The sequence below is a fragment of the Candoia aspera genome, chromosome 11 (assembly GCF_035149785.1).
Source record: "Candoia aspera isolate rCanAsp1 chromosome 11, rCanAsp1.hap2, whole genome shotgun sequence".
Classification (NCBI taxonomy): domain Eukaryota; kingdom Metazoa; phylum Chordata; class Lepidosauria; order Squamata; family Boidae; genus Candoia; species Candoia aspera.
In genome coordinates this window covers 1,604,145-1,630,491 of record NC_086163.1, presented here as the reverse complement: position 1 = coordinate 1,630,491, position 26,347 = coordinate 1,604,145, and the positions used below count along the sequence as shown (strand labels likewise).

Below are 26,347 nucleotides of genomic sequence, written 5' to 3'. Positions count from 1 at the left end.
TCCCCAGAGAGCGCTGCTGTCGGACTCCCGTTTGTGGCACTTCCCAACACCGAGGAGCCTAAATTCAGCACCCAGACAGCCTTTTTCAGCGGAACAATATCTGCTGTTAACACACTGCTAGCGTGTGACTCTTTACACACATCTTTAACACCCCTCCAACACACACACACACCCAGTGCAAACGGAAAAAGAAAAAGGCAGAAGAAAAGAAAAAAATTGTCCAATACAATTTCTGGTGTGGAGTGGGGTCACTGGGTTATGACACCTCCGGTAGTCCTCAGAGGCCAAATAATTAGGGGGAAAATGTGACTGGGCTGAAAAATTTGCCCTGGAACAGTCTTGATTTGTGAGCAAATCTGAAGTATCATCTGGAGGTTATATGATATAACCGTTTCTTTTTATAGTTATTTAACCTTGTTCTCCAGGGATGTCCACAGGTTGTGGCCAAAAAAGTCAAGGTGGCAGCTGTGTTGGTCGAATCAAACCTCCACCTGCCTTTTAGGTGCATCAATTGCACTGGCACAGCTGCCACCTTGACTTTTTTGACCACCCTGCGGACGCCCTGTTAGTTTCTGTGCACCAAACGGTCCCCCTGCGCTCAGTGGAAGGAACCGAGTGAGCCCATCCAGTGGGACTGTGTGCCTGCAGGACTGCCCCACAGAGACGCAGGGCCTGCTGGGCTGTGCGATGTGCAGGGTACCTTCAGGGGCAGCAAAGGAAGCTGCTGCTGCTGCTGCTGCTGCTGTTTCTTCTTCCTTCATGTGAAAACAAACAAGCATTATTCCAGAGAATGGCAACATGGAAAAGCATCCCATCACCCCAAAATAGCAGGAATGCTGATTTTTTTAACATGCACTATAAAAGTCTTAGAAACAAATTGTATTTCACTGAATTATTCATCAATGTATAAAACATAATTGATGAATTATTGTGCTCTCAATTGGTTCACCCAAATATATGCATCCACTACTGAATCTCTATACAGCTTTATTAAACAAAGATATAATCCTTAAGAACGATGTATTTCATTGGCTGAATTGTCACATCTCACTAAACAAGAATGTGGTTTGTCTAGCTTAGCCTTAGCTTGTCTTTCAAACTCACCTCTTGGCTGTAAACCATGGCTTAATGTGATGTATGAACCCTATGTCTGATTGGCTGTAAAACCTGAATTAAATATGGTTTGTAGAGATCCTTCTGTTTGAGAAAAACACAAGTTAGCTGAAGATCCTCCCAGGTCCCAGTGCCAGGAAAGCATAAACTGTATGTCACAAGCCCGAACCACCTGAAGCCAAGGGGTCTGGAGGCCATGTACAAAACGTTCTTCATCAGCAACTTGGACTTCAGATCGTGGGGCATCAAAAGTCTGGCTTCCAGACTTGGTTCTTTTGGCCGCAGAATTCCCTCCCTGAAGAAGGACAGTTCTGGATGATTCAGGAGGATGTCAAATGTTTTTTATTCTACTGAAGTTTTGTTATAGGTAGGGAAATATATTTTAATAGTATAACTGAGGCCTGGGGGGATGGTTCTCATGACTAGAATGCAGCAATTGAAGGCTGTAACTTCAATTTCTTTCGAATGAAACGCAAATAATAGAAAGGAGGTAAGTGTCACATTATACCTTGAAAATATCTACATCTTCACAGAAATCTAAGAAAATGAACTTGATGCTTTGGAGAGCGTTGTTTTAAAATAAAGAAGAAATAGAAGTAATATTTTTGTCCATGGAACCAAGGAAAAGATGTGGATATTGCTTTCCAAAAGGTATGGAGTGCTTATCTTTCAAAGAGTCATGAAGTCCTAGCATGGCCCAAAGAAATCCCTGATTTGTTTTGCTGAAGGAAAACACAAGAGAATTAGTGGAAATAACAGGAACTACGGGGGAAGTGATCATGTTATGATGCTGAAGTTCTTGATTTTAAGGAAAACTAAAACTGAGTGGAGTCAAACACATAGCTTTGATTTTTAAAAAGCAGATTTGAATAAATTCAGAGCAATGAAGATACTAATGAGAACATGAGCTCAGGATGGGTGGGAATTCTTTAAAGAACATATAAAAACACATCTGTAAACAATTTTAATTTAGGAAAAAAGTGGAAGATAGCAGAAGCCAATGTGGCTGTGCAAAAAGCTTAGTGAAAAGTTGAAAATAAAGAATAGCTTATATGGATGGATGAAAGAGGAACCAGTTATCCATACAGATAACCTGTAGTTATAATGCTGGAGTCAATAACGCAAGGCTCAGAAGATGCTGAGGTTGGTGAAGAACAGCCAAAAGAGCTTCTTCAGATGACTTCAGAGCAAAAGGAAGAGAAAAGAAACAATATTTTCAGTGAAGATGGGGAAAAGATAATAGACAACAAGACAACGTTATTCAATTATTTTAGCTGGGCTAACTTCCTTAGATTGTGATAATGTGGTAGATAGCAAAATACTGGTCACAACATGTGACGGTATCCCACATTTTCTGATTCACAGGTTAGCGAAGTGGAGGCTGAGCAGCAGGTCAGTTAAGTGGGTCCACAGCTGGCTTCCAAACCAGGCTTAAGAATTCAACAGTTCTTTATCGATCTGAGAGGTCCAGTGATGGCGATGAGGGAGGCCTTGTTCCTTTGATTCCCCGAAGCAGTATCTTTTATTTTGTGTTTTATCTCAGTACCATCCTGACTGACCCTGCTACATCTAAGAAGCTGAGAGAGGCGCCATGAGGATCTGACCTGGATCCTCTATGCCTCAAAATGTTTGTTAAAGGCTTGGAAGAAAAGATGGAGGGAATGCTGCTAAGATCTGCAGAAGGGACAAAAATGGAGGACATATCTAAGCCCCTAAAAGGCAGAATAAAAATTCAAGATGATCTTGACAGTTTAGAGAATGAGCTGGAATTAACAGAGTGAAATTTAAAGGAGGCAAATGTGAAGTTCTTCATTTAGAAAAAGGAATCAGGTGGACAGATGTACCACAAGGGATGTCTAGCTTGGCAGTAGTCCATGTGAAAATGGTTTTGGAATTATAGTTGATTGAAAGCTGAATATGAATCAGCAGTATTCATATTCAGTTGTAAAAAGAAGAAGACAGAAAAGGCAACTTGAGGCTGCATCGCCAGTGAATAGTTTCCAAATCATAGGCAGTTACTGTTCCATTTTCATCTGCTTTGATCAGGCCCACCTCAAGTCCCACGTCCAGTTCTGATTCAGGATTCAGAGAAATCGGAACAGGTTCAGAGAAAGGCAACAAGGATGATCAGGGGAGTAGAAACTAAGTCTGTGGAGAATGACTGAAGGTACTGGGAATGCTTGGCCCCAAGAATAGAAGATGGGGGGGGCAGAACATGAGAGCGCTCTTCAAAGGCCTGACAGGATGTCACACAGAATATTAGTAGTAGTTGTAGTAGTATTCACATAGTATAATATTGTTATTCCACAGAATGTATAATAATAAACTTTTCATTTGAGTGTTAGGAAACATTTCCTAACAATAAGAGCAGTTTTACCTTGAAACCAATTACTGAGAGCATGACTAAATAAACAAACAAACAAACACATAAATAGCCCCCCACCTGAATCAAGGGGTCTGCTTCAACTTTCTCTGGAGCCGGTTCCCCCAATGTGCCGCCATTCGATGCTTCCCTAGGACAGAAGGTCGGTCATCAGGATCAGGTGGAATGGACAGTCAGAAAGGAATCCTACAATCCAGGGCTCTCCAGCCCCGATTGCCCGTGTTAGCAAAGACCTGCAAAGGGAGGGTGCCGCAACCCAGAACCACCCGAATACCATCCCCAGTGCTCACTCCTGGCACGCTGATGCAGTTCACCTCCCGGGCAATTAAGCTTCCGTAGGTTGCAAGCCCGGCGGCCACCCAGGTGAGCTACCCACTCTCCACGGCAGAATATAAATCAGATAGATAGATAGATAAACCAGGGTGGGGGACACATTTTGCATCTGTGCATGGGAAGTTGTGGTGTGCACAAACTGCTTCCCAGCCTCTTATGTCACGTTCTGACGAGTGACCAAGAAACAGAGCAAGACAGGGCCGAGAGGAGGAGGTCATGCAGCTTCTCTTGCCTCTGGGTCCCAGCAGGTGGCTCGCCTGTCAGAGTGAGACCTCAAGGATGTGGAAGGAGATTTCTCACGGCAGTCTCTGTGCCAAGACATCCAGCAAAGCATCAGGTGCCGCAGGCGTCGCACATCGTGCCTTCTCATGATGCATGAAAATGGTGCTTCCCCCGTCAAAACGGCAGATGGGTGGTTCGTGAGGGATAGAGAAGGGCGTGCTCCTCCCCACTAAATGCCCCAGCCACCTTTTACTACTTTCCCAGAATCTGGACTTAAGCAAGCACCTCTGACTCATGGGCTCAATGTCAGATGAGCCCAGCTGAATTTATAAGGAGAAGCCGCGTCACAGGAGAAAAACCAGAACAAGGAAGCAGCAGCTGGAGGCTCACCTACCCGCCTGCTTGGATCACGCTCCTCGGAGGGAAGAGCTTCATCTCCCGCGGCCATCCACCCCTGTGGCTCGCGCCATCCTTCTGAGAGCCTCCCTGTCTGACTGTGCTACAATATTTGCAACCGCTCTGAGAGCCAGGATTCTGCCACTCTGGTATTTCCAGGCGCAGTCAGCTTAGCTGCCCATCCCGCTTCCTCATTAACCGGACCGGCTGCTCTGTGGGACTGCGCCCCATCCGCCCACCCTGCAGCTGAGGAGCGCTGAGGGACCAAAGGCTTGCTGTCTCCAGGAGCAGAGAACAGTTGCTAGGAAGGAAAGCGGGTCACCAGGAGGCTCTGGCTGGTTACTAAGCACCAAGCTTAATTGTCGAGCCCTCAGAAACATCACGCTAAGGATGCTGCCCTGGATGCGGTCTTTTGGTAGCTTCAGAAACAAACGTGGGCGTGATTCAAGGCTGAGGCCTCTGGCACTTCCATTTCTCAGCTAGAATGCAACCTTCTGCCCTTTGGGGGGCAGTCAAGGGGTTTAGTGTGTGTTTAATTTCTATTACTGCAACAAATGCCTGAAGATAGTCTTTTAGAAACACGATTACTTTGAGCTTCTGTGAAGCATTAATATTCGTTGAAGGAAATGACTTCTTTTTCACACCTTTTTTGGTGATGGATGTGACCTCCAGAAAAAGGGCTGATCTTTTGACCGCCTACTCTGAATGCAAAAGAGGCTTTGGAACACAGGTGCTCTGACAAGATCTGTCATGGAGGTGGGAATAAAAGCCTCTGATCACACTTTAAAATGCAGTTGTCTGCTTCAGCCCCAGCAGAAGAGATCAGAGCGACTGCAGCTCAGCAGGCAAGTGAAAAGGACGGAGGCTCTTCTCAAAGGAAGTATCTGCTGCTACGGCATGGCCAAAGCCCCTCTCTGGAAAGGGGGTTGTTTCCATCACAGTTTCTTCATGCATTCAATTTCTGTCCCCTCTTTTCCAAAGGAGCTCGAGGGCACACATGACGCCCCCTCCTCCTATTGGCCCCCACAAGAGCTCTTCTCCTGCGAAGTAGCTTGGGCCGAGAGGGGGGTCACCAGCTTTTGTGCCAAAAGAGGACCAGAACCTGGACGAGAGCCACGCCAAGTCAGCCCTCTCACCGCTGGAACACACTGGCTCCTGGCTGAGAGGGAGGCCCTGCCCACAGTCACCCAGGGAGCTTCTGTGCCTGGGGGGTGCCTGGAACCTGGGTCTCCCCACTCCTAGTCCAGCACCTTCACCTTGAACCACCATGGAGAGGGAGGGACTCACCCAAAGTCCCCAGAAAGTTTCCATGGATGAGGGGAGACTAGAACCCAAGTCTCTAGGATCTGAGTCTGACCCCTTAATAGTGACCCTCCTCTGGCTCTTGAACTGAGAGAGTGTCGGCTCTTCAAGGCAGACCAGAGTCATGCATGCTATGACTACTTTTATTATAAGGTTATGGTAATGGACTCTTGCAAGTCTGAATGCACTCCACCCCCCACCCCCCATCTTCCTGAGGACTAAAGAGGGTCATGTCTGAAGTGCTATCTCAAATTACATTTCTGCCCCGGACTTGGATTGCTTTTATCTGACCGTTGTCTTGGTGGTGGCTCTTCCTTCTTCTGGTTATTCCTTGTGCCCATTACAGAGAGGGGACAGGCCAAAGTCCCCCAGGGAGCTTCTGTGGCTGAGGGGGACGAGAGCCTGGGTCTCCCCACCTTCACCACTAACCACATGGGTTTTCCCAAGGAACTGCATAGCTTGACCCACTGCTGTTTTGCCCTTCCTTGAAGGATCTGCTTATGGCAGTGGAAGAAGCAAGAAGAGCTGAAGAAGAGTTCAGAAACGATGCTCTGGAGAATCTGGGAACCCTTCCCTGCACCATCCCATCCAGCCTTTGTTAAGCAGGCACTCCCCAGCCCCCCAGCCCCTCTCGCCCCCCCCACCAAGCAAGGGCTTGGCTTCTGTGGCCCCAGTTCTCCCGGCTGGCCAGCCATCTGCCCTGAAGGGCCTTCCTTAGCTCTTACCGCTGTCCTTCCAGCTTGCCTCCATGCTGCCTTCTCCCTGGGCTGGGGGGAGAGCCCAGAGGACACTCAGCTGGGTAGGACCAACACCTCACTTCATCCTGGATCTCACCGTCTCCTTCCGCATCCCTCTGGTTGGAAAGGGTACAAGCTGAAAAAAAAAGAAAGCGAGGCTAAGAGCTGAACCTGGATTTTACGAGGTAGGGGGAGAATGGCTTCTTAAATGGCTTTAGGAAAGAAAGAGGCATCAGTCTCCAGGGACAGGGACATGGAATTCTTGTTCCAGACGAAATAGCCAAGCCTGATTCGGGCTCCTTCTCTTGCTCATTAAACAACCCAGACTGGCATTTAGGCCCAAGAGATTCAGAAACCACCTGAATGCCTGCATGTCTTTCTCTTGGCTGCCACACTTTTGGTTGGCGGGGGACTCTTGGATGGAGGACCTTCACTTTAGGTCCCAGTCACAGGAAGGGTCGGGGTCCTGGCCTGTTTCAGCTGGCAGTGTTTTCCTGGGAACACATCTCTTGCCTGCCTACAACACGGCTTCTTCCAGAGAGACCCAGTTTCCAATTCCATTCAGCCAGTAGTCTTCCTGGCCAATTGGGACTCCATCATTATCTCTGACCTATTTTGCAGGGTTGTTGTAAGGGTAGGATGAGGAGAAGCAAAGCCACTATCAATGGGTCTCTACTTCTGGCACATTTACCTCAGGTGGGACTCAAAAAAGTACTCTGACAGGACACAATTAAGGATCAATATAATATTGCTATGTTTGCAAACCAGAAGATTCTTCTGGGAAAAAGTGGGGATTTTGTTTCAATCCTGGTGGCACCTGGGTCCTTTGATAGAGTGAGTGGTAGGACTTAAGATGCAAAAGATTGAGAACATTGGTATACTTGAGTGCCCTACACAAAGGGTGGGCTATACATACAGTACAGTAAGCTAATTTATTTTAGGACCTGTTTGAACAACTGGGAATCAGAGGTAGGCAATGCATGGCCCATGGATGCCTCCTTTGAAGACTACCAGGCTCCCAACAGCTACTAAGTGTAATTAGTTGTACAGTAGATTCTTTTCACAAAAAAAGTAAAATCAATGGGAAGATAATATACTGGAAAGCAAAGTACCATCCTTGTAATCTCTGGGCTCCACAGGTTCCTTGTGGAGACCTTCCACCCATTTATAGAACATAAAAACAGTGAGTATTGCTTGAAAATGCGTTCACAGTCCAGAAAAAAGGAAAGAAGTAAAGGTAAGCGGAGGCCATCTGGCATCCAAAAAGTTGAGGGGAAGCAACTTCACCAGTTTGATTTCCAAAAACAGACATTCTATGGCCTGGACATGCCCACCGCAGCAGCCATTTTATTTATGAGAGTGAACTTGCTCCTCCGTGGGTAGTACTCATCCATCCAGAGAGGCATCAACAGAGAGCCCAGATATACAAATAGCAGCTCCATCTTACTTGAGCCTGTTCTCTCCCATCCAGACGTTACAGCCTCCAGGTACTGGGGTAGGATATCAACAGCATCTCTGCTACAGCACCTCATCTAAGTTCTGACAAAAGTCAGCAAGGAGTGCAATCAAAGCTGTCTCTGTCACATGCCCAGACCTGAAACCAAACTAAAAAGGGTCCAGATAATCCACTTCATCTGGATGCTGCACAGCTGGTCTGCCATGACCATCTCAACCCTAGAAAGGGAAGGTTGGATGTGGTAGTTATTTAAAGCTCCTGGATCCAGGAACAATCTCTTCAGAAGGGGGCACATTACAAGGCTGTTGGAAACTCCCCCTCCTATTGACAATCTCCCGGATCCAAGTGCCTGTTCCTTGCAATAGCCAGGTCAGGCAGGTTTCCAAAAAGCAGGTGGCAGATGACAACCTTGACTGCACCTGGCTACTTCCTTGGAGAACACAGACCAAGAGAAGTTCCAGATAGCATCACGAGATGGTGCCCCAGACTGGGCCCGTGTGGAGTCAAGACTCTGGTGAACCTGAGCAACTTTATCGATGAAGTGCTGTGCAAACTGGCCACAATAGCTCCTCTCCAGAAGGGAATTAGTCGCCCTAAATGAGCCTGCTGAGGCCCAAAGGGAGATGTTGCTGCTTGCCACACAAGAATGTGTGGAACATTCTTGACTCTTGAACCCTGGCTAGAACTGCAGATGCTCCCTGCTGGATGCTCCTGCAATCACAGGAAGAATCCTGGGAAGCAGTTCGGTTTTCAGTTTATTTCCCAGGAGCACCATCCAGCCAAGCAAAGCAAGTTGGTGCCAGATGGGAAATCTTCGCAAAGATCACAAACAGCTGGCTCTGGTTGCTCCAGAACTGTCCTTTTCTGGGGCCACAATTAGCTGTAGTTGTTGTTTTGGCACTCACATACCATGCTCAGCTGGGCCAGTTTAGGATCCAGCAGGTTGTGCAAATATGACAGCACAAATGGTAGTGGAGCAAGAGGGACCCTTTTAATCCCAATCAGCATTTAGGATCCGATTATGAATCAGACCGCATTGTTCAATGAGAGCACCAGATCCAATCAATCAGGAGATAGCATCGAAGCCTTGTACGGTCGGGCAGCTCTCCGGGAAAAACGGATGGAGATGTAGAGTGGCTGAAAAAGCAGGACACTTCATTCCAGAACTTTGTGCTAAAGCTTGTCAGGTTAAGGACCCTTGACCAGATTAGCATGATGGTCTGTGCCTGATGCAATGTAAGGAAACCCAGTCGGCTTTGGACTGACAGTGTTTAGGGCGATGTGTGATCCCAGCTCCTGAGAAACTTGTGGCAGCTTAAAGATTAGTAATTTTATTATGACATAGATTTTTTTTTTGAGAACACTTTCTTCAGATCTGGAGGTGAACTTAGGTCCAGGAAAACGTTGGGGTTGCCTTTTAAAGTCACAGAACCTCCCAGTCCAGGAAGACGGGTCCCACCTAGCCAAGTCCTGCTGCAGGTGCAGCCCTGACTGAGGATGGGCTCTAGAAATAGCATAGCAGCATGTGTCACGTCATGGAGCAAGAAGAGAGGGCAAGAGCAGGGGCTGATAAAAGAGCCAAGCAAGGAAGTTTCAAATGGCAACATAAAATGGAAAGAAATGGTGGAAGAAATGCCAACCAAAAAACTGCCCCGGCTTTTCCTGGCTCCCCACCTGCTGTTGCCGGATCCTGCTCTTCAAGTCACCTGTGGAGTCAGAGCAGGTGGTGCGCACCTCTCTAGGCTTCAAAATGGGTGGTCACTGGAAACTTTGGTAGCCATTGCAGGAAGAGAAGTCTCCTAGGCTTCCAGGAGTTTGGAACACCCTACATATTTTGCATCTAAGGAAGGGACTGCAGCTCATGAAAGCCATGAAGGTGCTACCAGTCCCCTCCTGACTTTTGGCAACCTCTGTAATGTGGTACTGGACTCCAGCTCCCATCCTCCCCAGCAGAATGCTACACCTGCAGAAAGAGTAGTAGCATGATGCTTCTCTCTCCCCAAGGAGGACAGTCAAGAACTCCTGAAGGGATGCTTCTTGCTGGCTCTGCTCATTTCACCATTCTTAGTGGGGCAGCTTAGGAAAACAGTAGTGGGGGGGATTGTCCTGTAACGTTCATAGAGACATGCATTTAGGAAAGGTGCAGCCCCAGGTCGCTTGCTCACTTGTCCAGCAGATCTTCGGTCCCCTTCCTCCAGGGGCATGCAAAGTATCATGCTTGGTCTTTGAGTGAGAAGTTGAGGATTGCATGCCAAAAACCTGGGGGTGTGCCAGAGCAAAAGTCAAAACTGATGGCATTTCATTTGCATCTACCTTTAATTAAAATGAAACACAGTTGATATACTGCATAATTTTTTTGCCTGTCACATTAAAATGGCCTATGAGTAACAACTTCTAGAGGTGTCTTAACCAAGATTTTCAGGGGCTCACAAGGCCCCGGGGTCTCAGGAGGTGGGAGACCCCCCACCACTATGGCTGGGCCAGGCAGGCAGACAGGCACTGTGGTGTTCTTGTGCCTCTGTGCACTCGCCTGGCCTGAAAACAATTTGCAACCCACGCCGGTAAGACCAAGCAAATGTCACGATGCCCCTGGACTTTGCAGTGTGGGGCAGAAGACTTGGATGAGAAGGAGGGTCAGCCAGTTCCATAGTCTGGACCTTCCAGGAGAAGATACAGCCTTAGAGCAGAAAGCTCCATCTCCACCACCTTGCAGGTGGCCAAGACTACAAACCAGATGAAGGTGCAGACAGAAAACTACAGTCCGCATCCTGGCTCCTTAAATAAGGATTCCTGGCCCTTAGAATGCTTTTTTATCCTAATAAAGGAGAATTGACTTGGAGCTATCTGAGTCCTGCTTCCTGCTAACCCCTTGATTGGCTGGGGGCTCTCTACTTTGCCTTGTCACTCTAATGGACTTCCCTCATGAACTTCAGTTAACCCCAAACAGAACAAAGCTGTCAGATCCATGGGAAGGCGGTGTTGAGTTTGAGAGGGTGGCGCAAGATGGGAGTCCCAGGATTTCTGTCCTTTGGCTGACTTTGGGGTACAGAGAAATTGATGTCAAGCTTGGGGTACCACCAGTGATTTTATTATGCACGACCAACAATAGACTGTGTTCACACATGATTAGCTAAGTTAACATGCTAACCTTGACTGGTTTTAATCTTGATTAATTTTTTGTAGCCTGGTTATATATCACACAAACCCAGTCCGTTCAGTCAGTTTAGGCTTTACTGTATTGAGTGAAGGCCCCCCACCCCAAAGGATCAATCTGATGACTAAGGTAACAGTCTTGGGTGAACACAGCCAATACTGGCATGAGACTGGGCACGATGCAGCCTCCCTTGTTCCAGGAGAACTGTTGCTGATGGGCATGCAGGGAAGATGTAGGAACGTCAGCATCTCCAGCTGCAGCTCTGCGTTCAGACGCAGAGGTCATGATAGCACTGCACAGTCCTCTGAGCAGAGAAGGACCAGGTCTGGACACATTCAATAGTACAGTAAAAAAAAAAAAAGCAGATTCAAGCACTGATTCTTTCATCCAAGCAAGCTAGAAAATTAGCAGCTCTCGCTATAAACTTTTGCGGCACAGCCACGTTCGACTTTCAAGCAGAGGCACTAACCATAAGTGCCCATAAGCTGGAGCCACGGAGTCACAAAGTATGCCCTCTATTCAATGTGGCTTTAGCCAGGGCATTGACCTCTGGCTAAGAGGACCTTCAGGAGGGGGAACGATCTCAGGCCACTGTCCCCAGCTCTCCATGGATTGCTCTTTTCATGTACTTGTAACCAAGAAAAGCATCTAAAGTTCAAAGTCTGCTGTAAGATTTACTTTATTTAATTTAGGAAAAGAAACCCTCTGAACTCTGTTTTTCATGATTCATGATTCAATATGCACCCCCAAGTCAGGCTGGCTTCACTTGGTTTGTGAAAAGAGATCTCCAAAACCATCCATGTCCATTTGTTTCAAGGGTGCTAAGCCCCTTTGCTCCCTGAAACAAAAGGAGAAGGGAGGGAAGTTAGATGACTGCAAACTCCTCCTTGGGCTGGAAGAAGCCTGGCACATTCCAAATATTATCCTCATGGGGACATGAGCTGGTGCTGCTCAGCAGATGGGCTCGGCTTCACTCTCAGTTGCAAAAGGGATCCCAGGCCAAAAGGCATTGGCCCCTTCTGAGAACCAAAGAAATAAAGGGAATGCCTTAATGGCTGTTGGAATGCATTAAAGATAGCATAGTTGGTTGCTCCCTGCAGGGGTTTTTTAGAGGACCATCACCCAGATGCTAAGTAAAAAATCACTTCCCTTCTGCAAAGACATGGATACATGAGACAGACCCACCTCACTCAAACTTCACCTTCTGAATGGTGATGGAAATTGTTGGGACTTGCAACTTGACCTGGTATCTCAGAAGAATTGTTCATCCTTGCATGGAATTGAAAATCAGAAGGTGGGAAAACTAATGGCCAGGTTCCCACTTCATGCCATGCCATGGTTTGCCCCACTGGATGAGTTCATGTAATGCCACACTTATGGCTTAACATGTTGTATAAACCCCTGACTGCACCATGGTTTCATTGGCCTTGCAAATGCTCTGGGGTAAAGAATCATTCCCACAAGACTTTTTCGGATGCATCTGCCTGATACCCTTCAGGTATATTGGACTACACCTCCATCAAGCAAGGTCCTGTAGTCCATGCAGTGGTTGCCAAGACATCTGCAGAGCACAAAGCCGGACATGGCTGTGACATGTGACCTCCACAGCCCTTCTCCCAAGGAGCTGCACTTGCCTATCTGCTAACAGCCTGTGGGACCTCTTTTGCAGCATCCCAGGTGATGGTGCCACCAACCATCTCAAAGGAACAAGAACTGGGTGCCAGTCATGGCTGCTAACAAAACAGCATCAAAGGGAACCAACACTGGACTTACTTTCTTCTTCTGAGCCTTGGACTGTGCTTTTCATAGGCTGGGGGAAAGGAAAAACAAGTAGGAAGGCAGTTAGTGACCACCTGCTCTCCTCTTTCATCGACTACATCCAAGGAATATTGTGAGCCTCCCTACTCCAATTTAGAGGCAAGGAGCCATTGAGCCAAGTGAATCTTCAGCTTTCTGCCCTGGGGCAAGAAAGTCCCCATGCCCAAGTATATGGAGACCCTGTGGGGTCACCCTCTCTCCTAGTAGCCAGAAAAAGACTGAGGCAGGTGAACAATGAGTTGGACTAAGGGCTCAAGTCTTGCCCACCAAACACTATCCCTGATCTTGACCACAATCTTTCTGAATGTGAGAACTGCTTGGCAAGCACTTGCAGAGGCTTCCAGATTTTGAAAAGATTCCCCCTTCCCCCTCCCCTTTCCTTCCTTCCTTCCCTGGTGTTTATTGCAGGAGGCAGCTGAGTTAGCCTTAGCAGGCCACCAATAGATGGCCGTGATGGACACATTTACTGCAGCAGAGGCTTGCGTGGATCAGCACCAGGGGGGAAAACTGCTGCTCAAGTTGTTACCGCCCTGTTTTGCCTCTTTCTGCCTGGGTCCCTCCACTAACAAACGCTCTTTTCTCTAATGGGAGGTGAGAATAACCTTGGGAGGTGGAGGGAGAGCCACAGCCCAGACAAGTCTGATAAGGGAAATCTGAGTCCACAGGAGGGGTGGGGGTGGAAAAGCGTCTCAGAATGGACCTCCCTAGTTTTCGGGAGAGTAAAAGCAAAGGAGGGGAGAAGCGCTTTCGGGCTTGTGAGATTCTGTCACTGTAGCCTCAGTGTCAGTACTCACGGTTTTGGTTTCCTGTCTGGACTACCTCAAAGGACTGACAGATACTTTGCCAGCAAAGTCTTGGCCCTCCAGTCATAACCTAGGATTACCTGCTTGCCTAACCCTAACCCACAACGCCTGCTCACCCCCTCAGCCACGGTCCCTGCTTGAGACTTAAAGCCTGGCAGGGCAGAGCTGGGACCTGGGGCTAACTCACTGCAAAGCAGCATCAGCAGAGAGAGCAACCACTTCTCCAGGCCTTTTGGAAAACCTTTTGGCAAGACTTGGCTGACCTCGTGCTCGCCCAGAGGAAGAGCCAACTTCCCTGGCAGTTCATGGAATCATAGGGGTCTTTTTCTCATGCAGTGGTGCTCATGGACCTGGTAGCCCAGCTGATCCTTTTCACCCCATGCTTCATTAGAGAAATCAACTTACTCCCATGAAGTGGCTTCTGAGCTACACAGGACTACCTAGCCATATCATTCATCTTCTCTCTTGGCCTGTTTTATGCCTATCAACTATGGCAAGCTCAGCAAGTCGATGGCTCTGGCTGCAGCCACCAAGACCCCGTAGCCCAAGAAGGCTCCCCTCCTTACCTGCCCATCTGGCCTTGCTTTGGTAACGGGCTGGGGCATCACTTTCTCCAGTCCCTGAAGGAACCGCATGAACAGACTGTTGGTGAGGCAGAAGAGTCCTATCAGAACCACCTCCAACGTCTCCCTTGTGCCCAATCAAATGTCCTCCCCAGGAGCCCTTCCTGCCAGGCCTTGAGAGGAAGTGTGGCAAGTTCACACCTCTTGTCTCACTCTGGGGTGAAATCACCAGGACTGGGACGCTGCCTAAGAACAGTGCTCGGGCTCCTGATTCTCCCCAGGGAGAGTAGCTGATTGGTCCTTTGTCTTCTCATTCCTTGTCAAGCCCTCTCTGGTCCCAGGGAAAAAGCAAAGGCTTTTTACCAGCCTATTGTCTCTCTCCCAGATCTAGTGATCTGGGAGATATAAGCATGGAGGGGGGGAAAGCATTTTCTTACTTAAAACAGGGTTCTTTCCTCTTTCGCTTCCCCTACGTTTTGCATTAAACCTTAACAAATCTCCTTCCTTTATTCGCAACATCTTTTCTCCGTTATGAACTTCATGCCCTTGATCAGATTCTGGGAAAGTGCCAAGGAGGCGGATGACGGGCTGGCCTCTCTTGGTGCAGTTGCCAAAGTTGCTTCTCACCTGCCAGGTCACCCAACCACTGTTTGGGAAGCCTCATTCCTCCAATCCCAGTTAAACTGAGGCAGCGACCGCTTGGGCCCTTCCCAGCTAGGGTGTTCTGGAAGGCTCCCGTACCTGTGAGCCCCGTCACCTCCAGGCCTCTGGGGGAAGAGAGGGAGGCTGAGGTAGGACTGCTGGTCGGGCGAGGCCCCCCCCTTCACTCCAGTGGAACGGGGAGAACTGGCCGGGAATGGGTCACTCTGCGATGTCCCTCGGGTGTTCTCCTTGGAGTTGGCTGAGGATCGTTTACACACATGAGGAGTGAGGACAAGGCTGTTTGTACCACCAAGCCAACAGAATGCACTGGCATTGAGATTCTATGTTTAAATGTAAAATCTTCCAAGAAGCCAACATCATTTTTCTTAAACTCCACAATGCACATGTTAAAGCAACATTTATTACTGTATATACAGTATACTCTGCCTTTTATTTGTGTAAAAACTCAGCATGGCTTTCAACAATTAAAAATGCAATACATAAAACACAACTATAAAATCAATGCCATTAACATCTACTTTAAAAACTAACATCAAAGGCAATATCATTAAAGTGCAAATAAAACAGAAAAAGTGATAAAGAGCAACATGACATGGCAGTGACAACTGCAAATTGAAGTATGACAGATTGCTTTAAGAACAGAGACAAACATGGGGGGTTGTGCTGTGCGCATTTAAAATTGCAGATGCTTTAGAAGGATTCAAACTTCTGCTTGCTTGGCATTTTGACTACAGGCCTTACCTTCCTGCCCCTCAGCTGCTTTTGGATAGGGATTGTTAAGTAACACAGAGGGTAGTAGGGATGTCTGCAGGGGTGGGTCAAAAAAGTCAAGATGGTGGCCATGACAGTGCAATCGAAGCTCCACCTGGTTAGTTCATAAAAAACAGGCAGAGCTTCGATCTCCCTGTCTCGGCCACCCTCTTGACTCTTTTGACAGGGAAGTTGACCTCTGGGCAGCTGCTGTGGAAACCAGATGCATGAGCTCCTCCTGGAGCTCAGTTGGGTTTCATTAACTTGTGTCTGTGTGTTGATCTGGATCATCAGTAACAACCTTTGTACTGAGAGCCTTCACACACACACACACATGGGATCTGAGTTCCCCTCCCAGGGCAGATCCTCTCACCTCCATTCCTACTCCCTGCAGGGCAGGAGCGTAGAGAGACATGGGGTCTAACAGGTTTTGCATGTCTTTGGGCTGCCCTACGAGGGCAGTGGGGAAAAGGGGGAAGCAGCGCTGGGGATCGCAAGCCTGCCTCGCTCCAGGGCTGGGGTGGGACAAGGGCAGTGCCCGGGGTTATGGCAGAAGAAAGGAGGTCAGGCATGTGTGTGCTGCGGTTCGGGGCAAGTGAGGATGCTGCCTTAGGGCGGGTTTTTCCAGGTCACAATAATGCAGTGGCTGCTAAATCAGACGTATGGGAGCCTCTGGCCTGGAGACCAAAATCAGTTACCGGGGTTTCTCTTCAACAGTTTCCCCAAGCAGGTTGTGTCCATTCAGCGAGCAGGTGGAGAGGAGTCCTTTCCCAACCCCCAAAGTTTGGGGGACTGAATCCAGCAGCTTTCTGCAGTTTCAGGAAAGGGGGAAGGGGCTCTTGTAGAAATGGGGCATTCCACACTAACCAAGAAGGCTGGCTGAAGAGCTTAGTCAGCATCAGGAGCCCCCCCCCCCAAGAAAGCCTCAACAGGGAGCAAACTGTTGTCACCTCCTGGAGCTCCTTAGCCCTCCAGTTCCTACTTTTTGCTGCTGAGTCGAGGTGACAAGGATGGATGGATGGATGGATGGGTGGATGGGGGCAGCAAAGGTCCTGGTCCTCATCCTCCAGGCTCTTGCTTCTGGCAGTTCTATGGATTAGGCCCAGAGGCGGAAGGCAAGGCCAGGAGCAGGGTGGCAGCAGCAATGGGGAGGGAGCCCTTCCAGCCAAGTTCACGGGGGGAGGGGGCATCTTGCCCAACCTTCCTTCTCAAGGAAACCTGGAGGTAGCACTATTCAAGGAACTATCTGCAGCCCAAGGTAGACTTAACTTAAGGGACAGATCACCTCCACAAGATTCCAGTGTAAGGACAGTGCAGATTTTCTACAATCTCCCCTACTACCAGGAGTGAGATGATTGGAAACTACTGATTTGGTTTTCCAAGTAGCAATACCCTCCCTGACTCTGAAGTGCCTCCCTCAAAACGTTCCTGGTAACAAGGCCTGGATGCCTTTGAGTGCCATCTTTTAATCACTCCAGTTATTCAGACTCTAAACTAACAGTTCTCTCTAGCAATTGAAAGAAGCGTGACTTGTCGGATCCAGATGGCCCCCAGTGAGAGAGGCTTGTGTTGTTCCTGACCGTGATGCCAGGGACACCACCAGGGAAGCCTATGGAGCACGTACAAAGCCAGGGCTCACACCTGTCCCAGCTGGGATAAATGATTCAGTGAGGTGTCCCTTTGGGGTTCAATGACTGCAAATGACTACTTGCAAAAGCCACCATTTCAAAGTCAGAGGGTTAGTCACTCACCACTTTCTTCAGCAGGTCTTTCTGGAGTCACTTCCTGGTGCATAAAAACAGAAGAATGAAATGAGAATCCAAATTGTGGCGCTGTCCTAGCCCCTCCCCAAGAGTAGAAAAAGCCATCATGGCCCAAAGGAACAACACATACCTGTGATTCAAGGGCTCTGGGAAGCTTATAGCACAGGTGCAACAACTAAACATCAACTGGGAACAGTTATCTGGGAACAGTTTGATCCCGTTGGACCCGAGGAAGTGGACAGGATCCTCTGGACAGTAAATGCCACCACTTGTCATCTAGACCCATGTCCCTCCTGGATGGTGAAAGCAGCTCGGGAGGGGACATGTGGGTGGGTCCAGGCGATGGTTAATACATCCTTGAGGGAGGGGCTGTTTCCAACTGTCTTTAAGGAGGCGTTGGTGCAGCCCCTCCTCAAGAGGCCATCACTGGACCCTACTGTTTTGGACAACTTTCGTCCAGTTTCCCACCTCCCCTTTTTGGGGAAGGTGGTTGAGAAAGTGGTGGCGTTGCATCTCCAGAGGGTTCTGGATGAAACAGATTATCTAGATCCCTTTCAGTCAGGTTTCAGGCCTGGTTACGGGACAGAAACGGCATTGGTCGCACTTATGGATGATCTCTGGTGGGAGCGAGATGGGGATAGTGCATCCATCCTTGCTCTTCTTGATCTCTCAGTGGCTTTTGATACCATCGACCATGGTGTCCTTTGGGGCCGGCTCAGGGAGTTGGGGGTGGGCGGTGTGGTTTTGTACTGGTTCACCTCCTTCCTCCAGGGCCAGTCCCAGTCGGTGGTGATGGGGGGGAGGGATCCAACCCTTGACCCCTCCATTGTGGGGTGCTGCAGGGTTTGGTTCTCTCCTATTCAACATCTACATGAAACCGCTGGGTGAGATCATCCATCACCACGGGATGAGGTATCATCAATATGCCGATGATACTCAGTTGTATATCTCCATCCCGGGTGAAGTAAGTGATGCCGTGACTGCCCTCTCCAGGTGCCTGGAGGCTGTGGGGGCCTGGATGGGGAACAACAGGCTTCAGCTGAACCCTGGCAAGACGGAGTGGCTGTGGGTTAAGGGCTCTTCTGTATCTGGGACTTTGTCGTCTTTGGTTCTGGATGGGGTTGCACTGCCCCAGACAGACCCGGTCCATAACTTGGGGGTCCTCTTGGACTCACGGCTCCTGCTCAAAGAGCAGGTGGCAGCTATGGCCAGAAGGGCCTTTGCGCAGCTCTGTGTTGTGCACCAGTTACGCCCCTTCCTGGATTTGGAAGCCCTTCGAACGGTCACTCATGCCCTTGTTATTTCCCATATTGACTACTGCAACACGCTCTACATGGGGCTACCCTTGAAGAGTATCCGGAAGCTTCAGCTGGTCCAGAATGCAGCCGCGCAGGCTATTTGTGGTGCCTCTAGAAGGGCGCATATAACACCTTTGCTATGCGAGCTGCACTGGGTGCCAGTTTGCTTCTGGGTCCAATTCAAGGTATTGGTTATCACCTCTAAAGCCCTACATGGCATGGGGCCAGGTTACCTGAGGTACCACCTCTTTGCTGTTACTTCTACCTGCCCCACCCAATCTTGCAGAGAGGGCATGCTGAGGACCCCGTCGGTAAGAGAATTCCATCTGGGGGGGTCCAGGAGGCGGGCCTTCTCTGCAGTAGCGCCCACCCTTTGGAACATCTTGCCCCCGGAGGTGAGGCTAGCCCCATCACTCCTGGCCTTTCGGAGAAACTTGAAGACCTGGCTCTGCCAGCTGGCTTGGGTTGGGGAGGAGAGGAGTGAAGCCTGAATGAGATACAGCCATCTGGACTTCACTCTTATTTATATTATTAACAATATGTAATTTTATAATGCATTTTATATATTTATTGTTTTACTGAGTAATCTGTGGTAAACCGCCCAGAGTCCCTCCAGTGGGAGGAGATGGGCAGTGACAAATTTGATAGATAGATAGATAGATAGCCCTGAAATCCATCCAGCAGGTTACTTGCTTAAAATGAGACCAGTCATATTTAATACAAGTTCTTCAGTTTCCTCTCTGTGAAGAGCAAGGATTTCTTGGCTACAAACTAAGCACAGAAGTCGCATGAGTTCACATTCTTTGGTGATTATAAACAGCAGAGGGGGAGTGCATGGTCATGGAAATCCGAAACATGGCAGGTGTAGGGCGTCCAGTTCAAACCCACCTGTATACATTTTACTTAGTTAATTCTCCTCCTCTTTGTGATCTACACTGACCACATGTGTAAGTGCTGCTAAGCGCCATGGAAATGTCACTTGTAGCAAACACACAGTATGATTTTTGCCTGCAAGATGCTTGCTGGTGGCAGCTTTCTACTGATGTTTAAAATTGCATTGACTAACAACCCTTGACTGAATTGATTTCTTGGCTGGGCCGGAATTCACAAATATCTGCAAAGCCTTTGTGATCTCTCTTTAAACCCGCAGGTGGAGAAAGAGCTCTGGCTGCAGCCCAAAAATTCCCATTGCATGTTATTATGACCAAGGTTTATGAGGATATTATTTTCTAGTCCCTGTTGTTTAAATGGACCCCCAGTTCTCTGTTCTTGATTTCTGGTTTGGATAAATTAAATGAACCCTTTGCCTCCCATGCACTCACCTCAGCTTTTTTCCTGTTCTCTGGCTGAGGCATTATTTTGTCAAATCCTTCCATCAGCCAAGTAAATACTTTTCTCCCATTGCTAGAAAGACAAAAAGGGCCTGGGGTTAAAAAGTGAGGCAGCTCCCACATCGGTCATGACTCACAGCTTCGCTACCAGTGAATCCCACCCGGCCCCTCCCGCTTTCCCTCCTCTCCTGCAGCTGCAGCATCAGACGTTGCTGGGCGCCGCCAGCCACATCAGGAACCCAGGCACACTGGCCACTGACTTCATGTGGCCCACCGAGCAGCACTTGCCTCAGAAACAAAAAGAGCCCCATGTAGGTCCAACCTGGGAGGTTTCTTGCCTGTGTTTGCTTCTTTAATCTAAGCACAGAGGAAGGTCGGGTTTTTGGAGCGCTTACGTGTTATCTGGGGCATTGCTGCTGGTGCTGGATTGTGCTTCAGTCTGGTCTTCCGGCTCAAGAATAGCTACCTCTGAAAAGGAGAAATGCAGGGAGACAGGGCTAGGCCAGACTCCCGAGCCTCCCGATGACCTGAAGGGTGGAGATGCAACGCCCTAATTCCAAGCCAAAGGCTCTGGAAGCCTTCGCAGGCCACGCACATAAAGGACCTCTTCTGGGGAGGGTACGTGAAGAACATTTACCTAGTTCCTCCTCCTCGTCATTGATGCTTTGGACTTCTGTCTGAACACAGGCAAAAAACAATCATCGTCACCACTACCGCCACCGCCGCCAGGATTCCCACCAGGAATTGACCTCAGGAGTGAAACCCAAAGGCCCACCACAGGGGGCAACTGACTTACCCCTTCTGGCATATCGATGCTGGCCTCCGCAGCTTTGGCAGCCACCCGCAAGGAGACCAGGGAGCTGTCCAGTGGTGGCTGTGGGATGACCCTCTGCAGGCCCTGGGAAAGCCAGGAGAGGAGCCCCTGGCTGGCACTGGGGGGAGGTGGGAGAAAGCTAGTGAGGGGGAGCCAAAGGAGGAAGACGCTGCCCTTTGAGACCAGCAGCCTCCAGGGGGTCCAAGGGTCACTCTGCCAGTACTGGTCTAAAAGAACTGGCCAAACTGCAGCCCCGTTTTGGATCGTGGCATCCTGGCCACCCTAGAACTCCTGAGAGGGCCCCTCCTTCCTCTCAGCACTTCCCGCGAACACTCTGATTTTTGGACTCCCAGAGAGCAGGGCTGGTGCAGGCATCCCCTCTTCCTCTTTCTGTCCTGGACAGCATGATTTTGGCCAGGGACACAGTCCTTTCTCCCAACCTGGAGCCCAGAGACAGAGCCACACTGGACAGCAACGTGCACCATCCCTGCCGCTGGTTGAAGAGGCCTCCAAAGGCCCCTTTACGCTGGGGAAAAGGGTTCCCCACTCGAGAGCCTTGAAAAGAGAGCATCCCGTACCTTTCCCTTGGCAGCCACAGGTCCGCGGTGCCTGGGGCTTCTCCCTGGATGGACCCTAAACGGAAAGAAAGCTGCTCCTCAGATGCGCCCCTTTTGCAGGTACAGCAGCTCTTTGCTGAGTGGGAAGCGGTGAGTCCGGAGTCTCTTGCGAATCCTTCTCCAGACAAAGCACTGCCTTCCCTGAGATGCAATTCCTCCAAAGCCACATCAAGATAACAAAGCTCCGGCACCCCCTCCCCGAGAACCTACGCTCCATCGCTGCCTTCAGTGGCAGCCGCTCTTTTCTCGGGGGTGGTTGCAGAGTTTTGCCAGGCAACCTTGGTGTCCTTCTCCATTGGCCACCCTGGCTGGAGCTCCAGGGCCTGCAGTGCAGCAAGCTTGGGAGGACCAGGGTCCCCGCTCCTGCTTTGATAAGGGATCGCCCAGCCTTGGCTCCTGGGTACTTACCCAGGAGGGGTAAACAGGGTAAAATTAAAGCAGCAGGTTTGGGGTGAGGGGTACCAGCAGGTGCCCAGGTGTAAAGTAATGGTTCTCTCATAAATGGCCCCTAAGGTTTCTCACAACACACGGGGGAATTAAGCCCAGGCCCCTTCATTAGTTTTCCATACACAACAGAGAAGGGACCAGGAAGCAGTATCCAAAGGGAGGGGCGGGTGGGAAGAGCGCTCACAAAACCTGAGGCTGCCTTCCCGCTCTCAGAGGAGGAGGGCGAGGCTCTGGCCTCTTTTCAAAGTTGATTCTGAGGTTCAGACATGTGGACGACTATTCCAACCCTCAACTCCTCCAGGATTACCAGCATGACAGTTATTTCTGCTATGTTTTTGCATGGATGCACCTGAAAATGGTGCTAGGAAGAGTGGGTTCTGAGCAATGCAGAACTGACGTGGGGCCTTTTGTGTCTCTGAGCTATCCTAACCCTAATTACAACACAGAACTAGGAAAAATACAACATTTTAAAGAAGTAATTTAAAGCAAATGTTGAAGCTGATCCCATGCTGAAGGGATATGAAGGAAGCCTTATCTTCCATTTTTTATTGGATGGACAGATGTTAGTGGGTACTCATGAGGATGCTCATGTCCTGAGCCATGAAGGCCTTAAGGGTGAAAACCAGCATCCTGAATTGCATTCAGAAGCCAAGTGGCAACCGGTGTGGCTCTCACGGTAGGGGTGTTATATGGGCAAATCAAGATGCTCCCCTAATTACTTGAATGGCTATGCTCTGGACCAGCTGTAACTTCAGAATGGTCTTCAAGGACATCCCCGCCTAGAGTGTGGTGGTTGCAAGACGATTAAAGAGTGAGTGACCCTGAGGCGCTGCCAGTCCCTTCCATCTTTCTCCCCTATCTGAAGGAGAAAGACTAAGAGAACATTGCAGAATATTTTTATAGCTTTGAAGAGGCACTCTGAAGCTATAGTGTTGCTAGGTGGAATACATAACTCTGAGGTACAAGGATACTGCAATCACCCTCCACAAAGTTTTAAAAGATGCTGAAATAATATCAGGAGAATGGGTGGTGGGCGTCCACCAGACACCTCATGAATAAATCGCTGCAGCAGAGCCTGAGCAAAACACACAGACCACGCCCTGAGGGCCTGGAGGAAAGGCAAGGACTGCCCTTGGGATGTGGGGGGAGCACCTGGCAGAGCTTGGGCACCTGCCCACAAAAGCTTTGATTGGTAGCTGAATTACCTTGTGCTGGATTGCAGAAATCTCCTTCTGGCAGCTTTAAGAAAAGAAAGGATTATATGAAACATCAAGCAGTGGAACATGGAACGGCCAGCAGAAGGCCCGGACTCCAGCCTTGCCAGTCTCATAGTTTTGAGCTAATCCTGCAGTGCACCCTTAAGCATCAGCCATTAAGTATCAGCCTTTGAGGGGAGGAGGCCAATTGGCATCAGCCCTTCAAAGTAGACCAGACTAGGAAACCAAAGTCATGCATGCTAAGACTACTTTGATTGTAAGGTTACAGGAACAGAATCTTGCAAGTCTGAATGTGCTCCCCCCCCCACCTTTATCTTGGGGAGAACTAGGGAGGGTCCCATCTAGACATTTTCTCAGGTTACAGTTCTGGCCCGGAGTCAGATTTCTTTTGCCTGACTGCTGTCTTCGTTGCAGCTCTTCCTCCTGTTCTTCAAGATTATTCCTTCTGCCAGTTACAATCTGTGACCATTTAGTCATTACTGAACTCCATCTCTGACATACCTTCCCACTGGCCCTGATAACTGGTGGTGAGGGAAGTCTGTTGACCTCTGGTGGCTACTAGTCCCCACTAGTGTATTGTATTGATAAAACAGTAAGGTAACTAAAAGTTATCAATGCCACAGCTTAGTAACAGGAAAAAGAAGAGAGAAAGCATGCCAGAAGAGGGGGATTTAGATGGAAGAGACCTGACGGTGGAACCTCTTGGAGAGAGTGTGTGGGGCCCACAAGGATCTCTTCAGCCCTGGAAGCTCCAATGGGTCCCCTTCGCTCAAAGCCAGAAATGAGTGGGGATGAAGATGAGAAAACCCACCATTCCCTATGGGTGGTGTGCTGAATGATTCCTATTGGTGGGGCCTGGAGTTTCTGTCCAAACAAACTGAAGCAACAACGGAGGCTGATCTGGAACCTGGAAATCTCATGCGGAGAAAGAGTGGCGGACACAGGTTGGCCTTTAATGTGCCCACTGGCTTTGAGGACCTAGTGCTGGAGATCCTGATCAATAGCTCCCATTGTCAGCCTTACCAGGTGGACCAGACAGGAAACACAACCAGATGAGCTAATTCTACTTTATTGTAAGGCTACATTAACAGAATCTTGCAAGTCTGACAGTACAATTCTCCCCAATCTCCTTTACACCCCAAGAAATTAGGGAGGATTTCTTCTGAGCCTCTTGCCCCACCCATTACCCAGCTGCAGACTATGTTGTCTCTTATCTGACCATTCCCTAGGCAGTGGCTCTGGGCCCAGTCTCCCAAGGTCATTCCCACATACCATTACACTCATCCAGCTCAATGCTAGACATCCAGCCTCTTTTCTTGTTCCAAAGCTCTTTGTGATGGAATGTGAGGGCGACCTTGGAAAAGAGAGGGAAGAGATGCTGCCTAGGAATGATCAGACAAAAGGAAAGGGAACCCATGAGAGGGTAATGGTCTAAAAAAGAAACTTAGGAAAGACCCACCCTGGCCACTCAAGCGATAAATAGGGAGGGCAGGATATTTGTACTTTCAGACTTGCAAGATTCTATTAATATAGCCTTACAAGAAGGTAGAATTAGTTCATCTAGTCATGTTTCCTGTCTGGTTTACCTGGAAGGGCTGACACCCATGAACCCTATTTCACTAATAATCAAGGTTGAGATGCAGGAAGCATCAGTGGGTTGTCTGCACTCTGCAAATGCATGTGCATGTGTGACTCAGTTTCCTTTGGTTTGTCCTCAAGTGTGTTGAACTTCAGCTGCTTTCATTCCCAGGCACCTGACTGAGGTTCTCTCTGCACCAAGTGGCATCATCTGTTGGCTGTAGCCACCGCAGAATAAAATGACTAAAGTAAAACAGAGTCAGGCAGTTCTGCACATTGTGGGAACCCAGCAATTGTCTTGCCATAATGTATGATCCAGGCTATCCCATTAAGCCACTGTATGGTGCATTCACTTCAGCAAAGCATGTCACATTGCCACAGTCTGTCCAGCCACCAGCAGTCAAGTGGCCAGTCAACTTCAGACCATGATGGAGAATGACTCAAGTGTTTTTCCCCCACTGCCAAGTGGTCTCTGAAAGATCCGGTTTTCCTTGTGAAAAGTTGGGGGACCAATTGGGTTTTGCACACACTGGCTTGGCACTTGCATTCTGTGGAGCTCAGAGAACTAATGGCCACAGCAGCTTTGAGGTAGCCACTCACCTGCCCAGCAAGTCCTGGCTCGTCCTCTGCTGCTCTCTGTTCTGCTGGTGTGTCTTTTTCTTCCATCACCGGAAGGTGGAACTTCACAGGAGGCTGTGGTACCACCTTCTCAATCCAGCCAAACATCCTGGCACTGGCGCTGGCACAAAGCTGAATCAAGGGCAGGGTGCCAGCTTCGACCCAAGGAGGCCCAGGAACTGGATGACCGGGAGAAGCTCTGAGCTCAGGAAGTGACTGGAAAAGAAATCCCAGGGAGAGGACATGTTGGAGGAGAGACTGGCGGTTGGCTTGGTTCAGAGTTCCACCAGGGCCAGGCCTTCGAACATCCCTCTTACAGTCTCCTAGGAGGACAGGGGTGACCACAGGGAATGGCCCCAAAATTCCAGATGACAGCCACAGTGGTGCGATCGATGCTCTGCCCATTTCTAATAAATCCACCTGGACTTTTTGGACCATACCCTGCAGACACCCTGTCAAAGACAAGGACGCTTGGTGTGTTGTTTACTAGTTTAAGCAGCTGGCAAGCTACGATCCATCTGTCAGAGACAGCTTTGCTCCAGTTATCTATCCCAGCCCTTTTAAACTCCCATTTGGAATCGGGCAGTACCTGGCCTGCAATACTCCTGGAAGTTGCCTCTCGAAGAATATTGGAGCCAGTTGGGCCTTTTGATCCCTAAACGTTGCCACATCATGGCGAGTGGCTGTCATACTGCTAGGGCAATTGCTGTAAAATCATTGTGTGGGGCTTGGGGTGACTGCAGGGTATAGTCCCAAAAGTCAAGATGGCGGCCACAACGGTGCAATTGAAGCTCCACCTGCTTTTTATGTGTGGCACATTTGACAGAACACCTTGACAGGTGAAGCTCTACTGGCGTAAATCATTCTGAATTTTTCCAAAAAGAAGAAAAATTACAGTATCTAGAAGGATCATGATGGCCAGGGAATCACAGCTAAGTTGAAGCCTGAACCAGAAGCAGAACCAGCAGATG

At 49.1% G+C, this 26,347-nt stretch overlaps 1 protein-coding gene across 1 annotated transcript; it reads right to left on the bottom strand.

The window, feature by feature from the left end:
* Positions 1-11,764: 11,764 nt before the first annotated feature.
* On the bottom strand, positions 11,765-25,814 carry LOC134504062 (cyclic nucleotide-gated cation channel beta-1-like). Its single transcript, XM_063313075.1, has 11 exons — positions 25,359-25,814; positions 23,116-23,202; positions 20,882-21,181; positions 20,723-20,762; positions 20,481-20,553; positions 20,077-20,158; positions 17,445-17,478; positions 15,022-15,181; positions 14,284-14,359; positions 12,870-12,906; positions 11,765-11,934 (listed from the first exon to the last, which is right to left on the bottom strand). The coding sequence occupies exons 1-11, from the start codon at positions 25,812-25,814 to the stop codon at positions 11,918-11,920; spliced, it is 1,362 nt and encodes a 453-aa protein (XP_063169145.1). The 3' UTR covers positions 11,765-11,917.
* Positions 25,815-26,347: the final 533 nt, after the last annotated feature.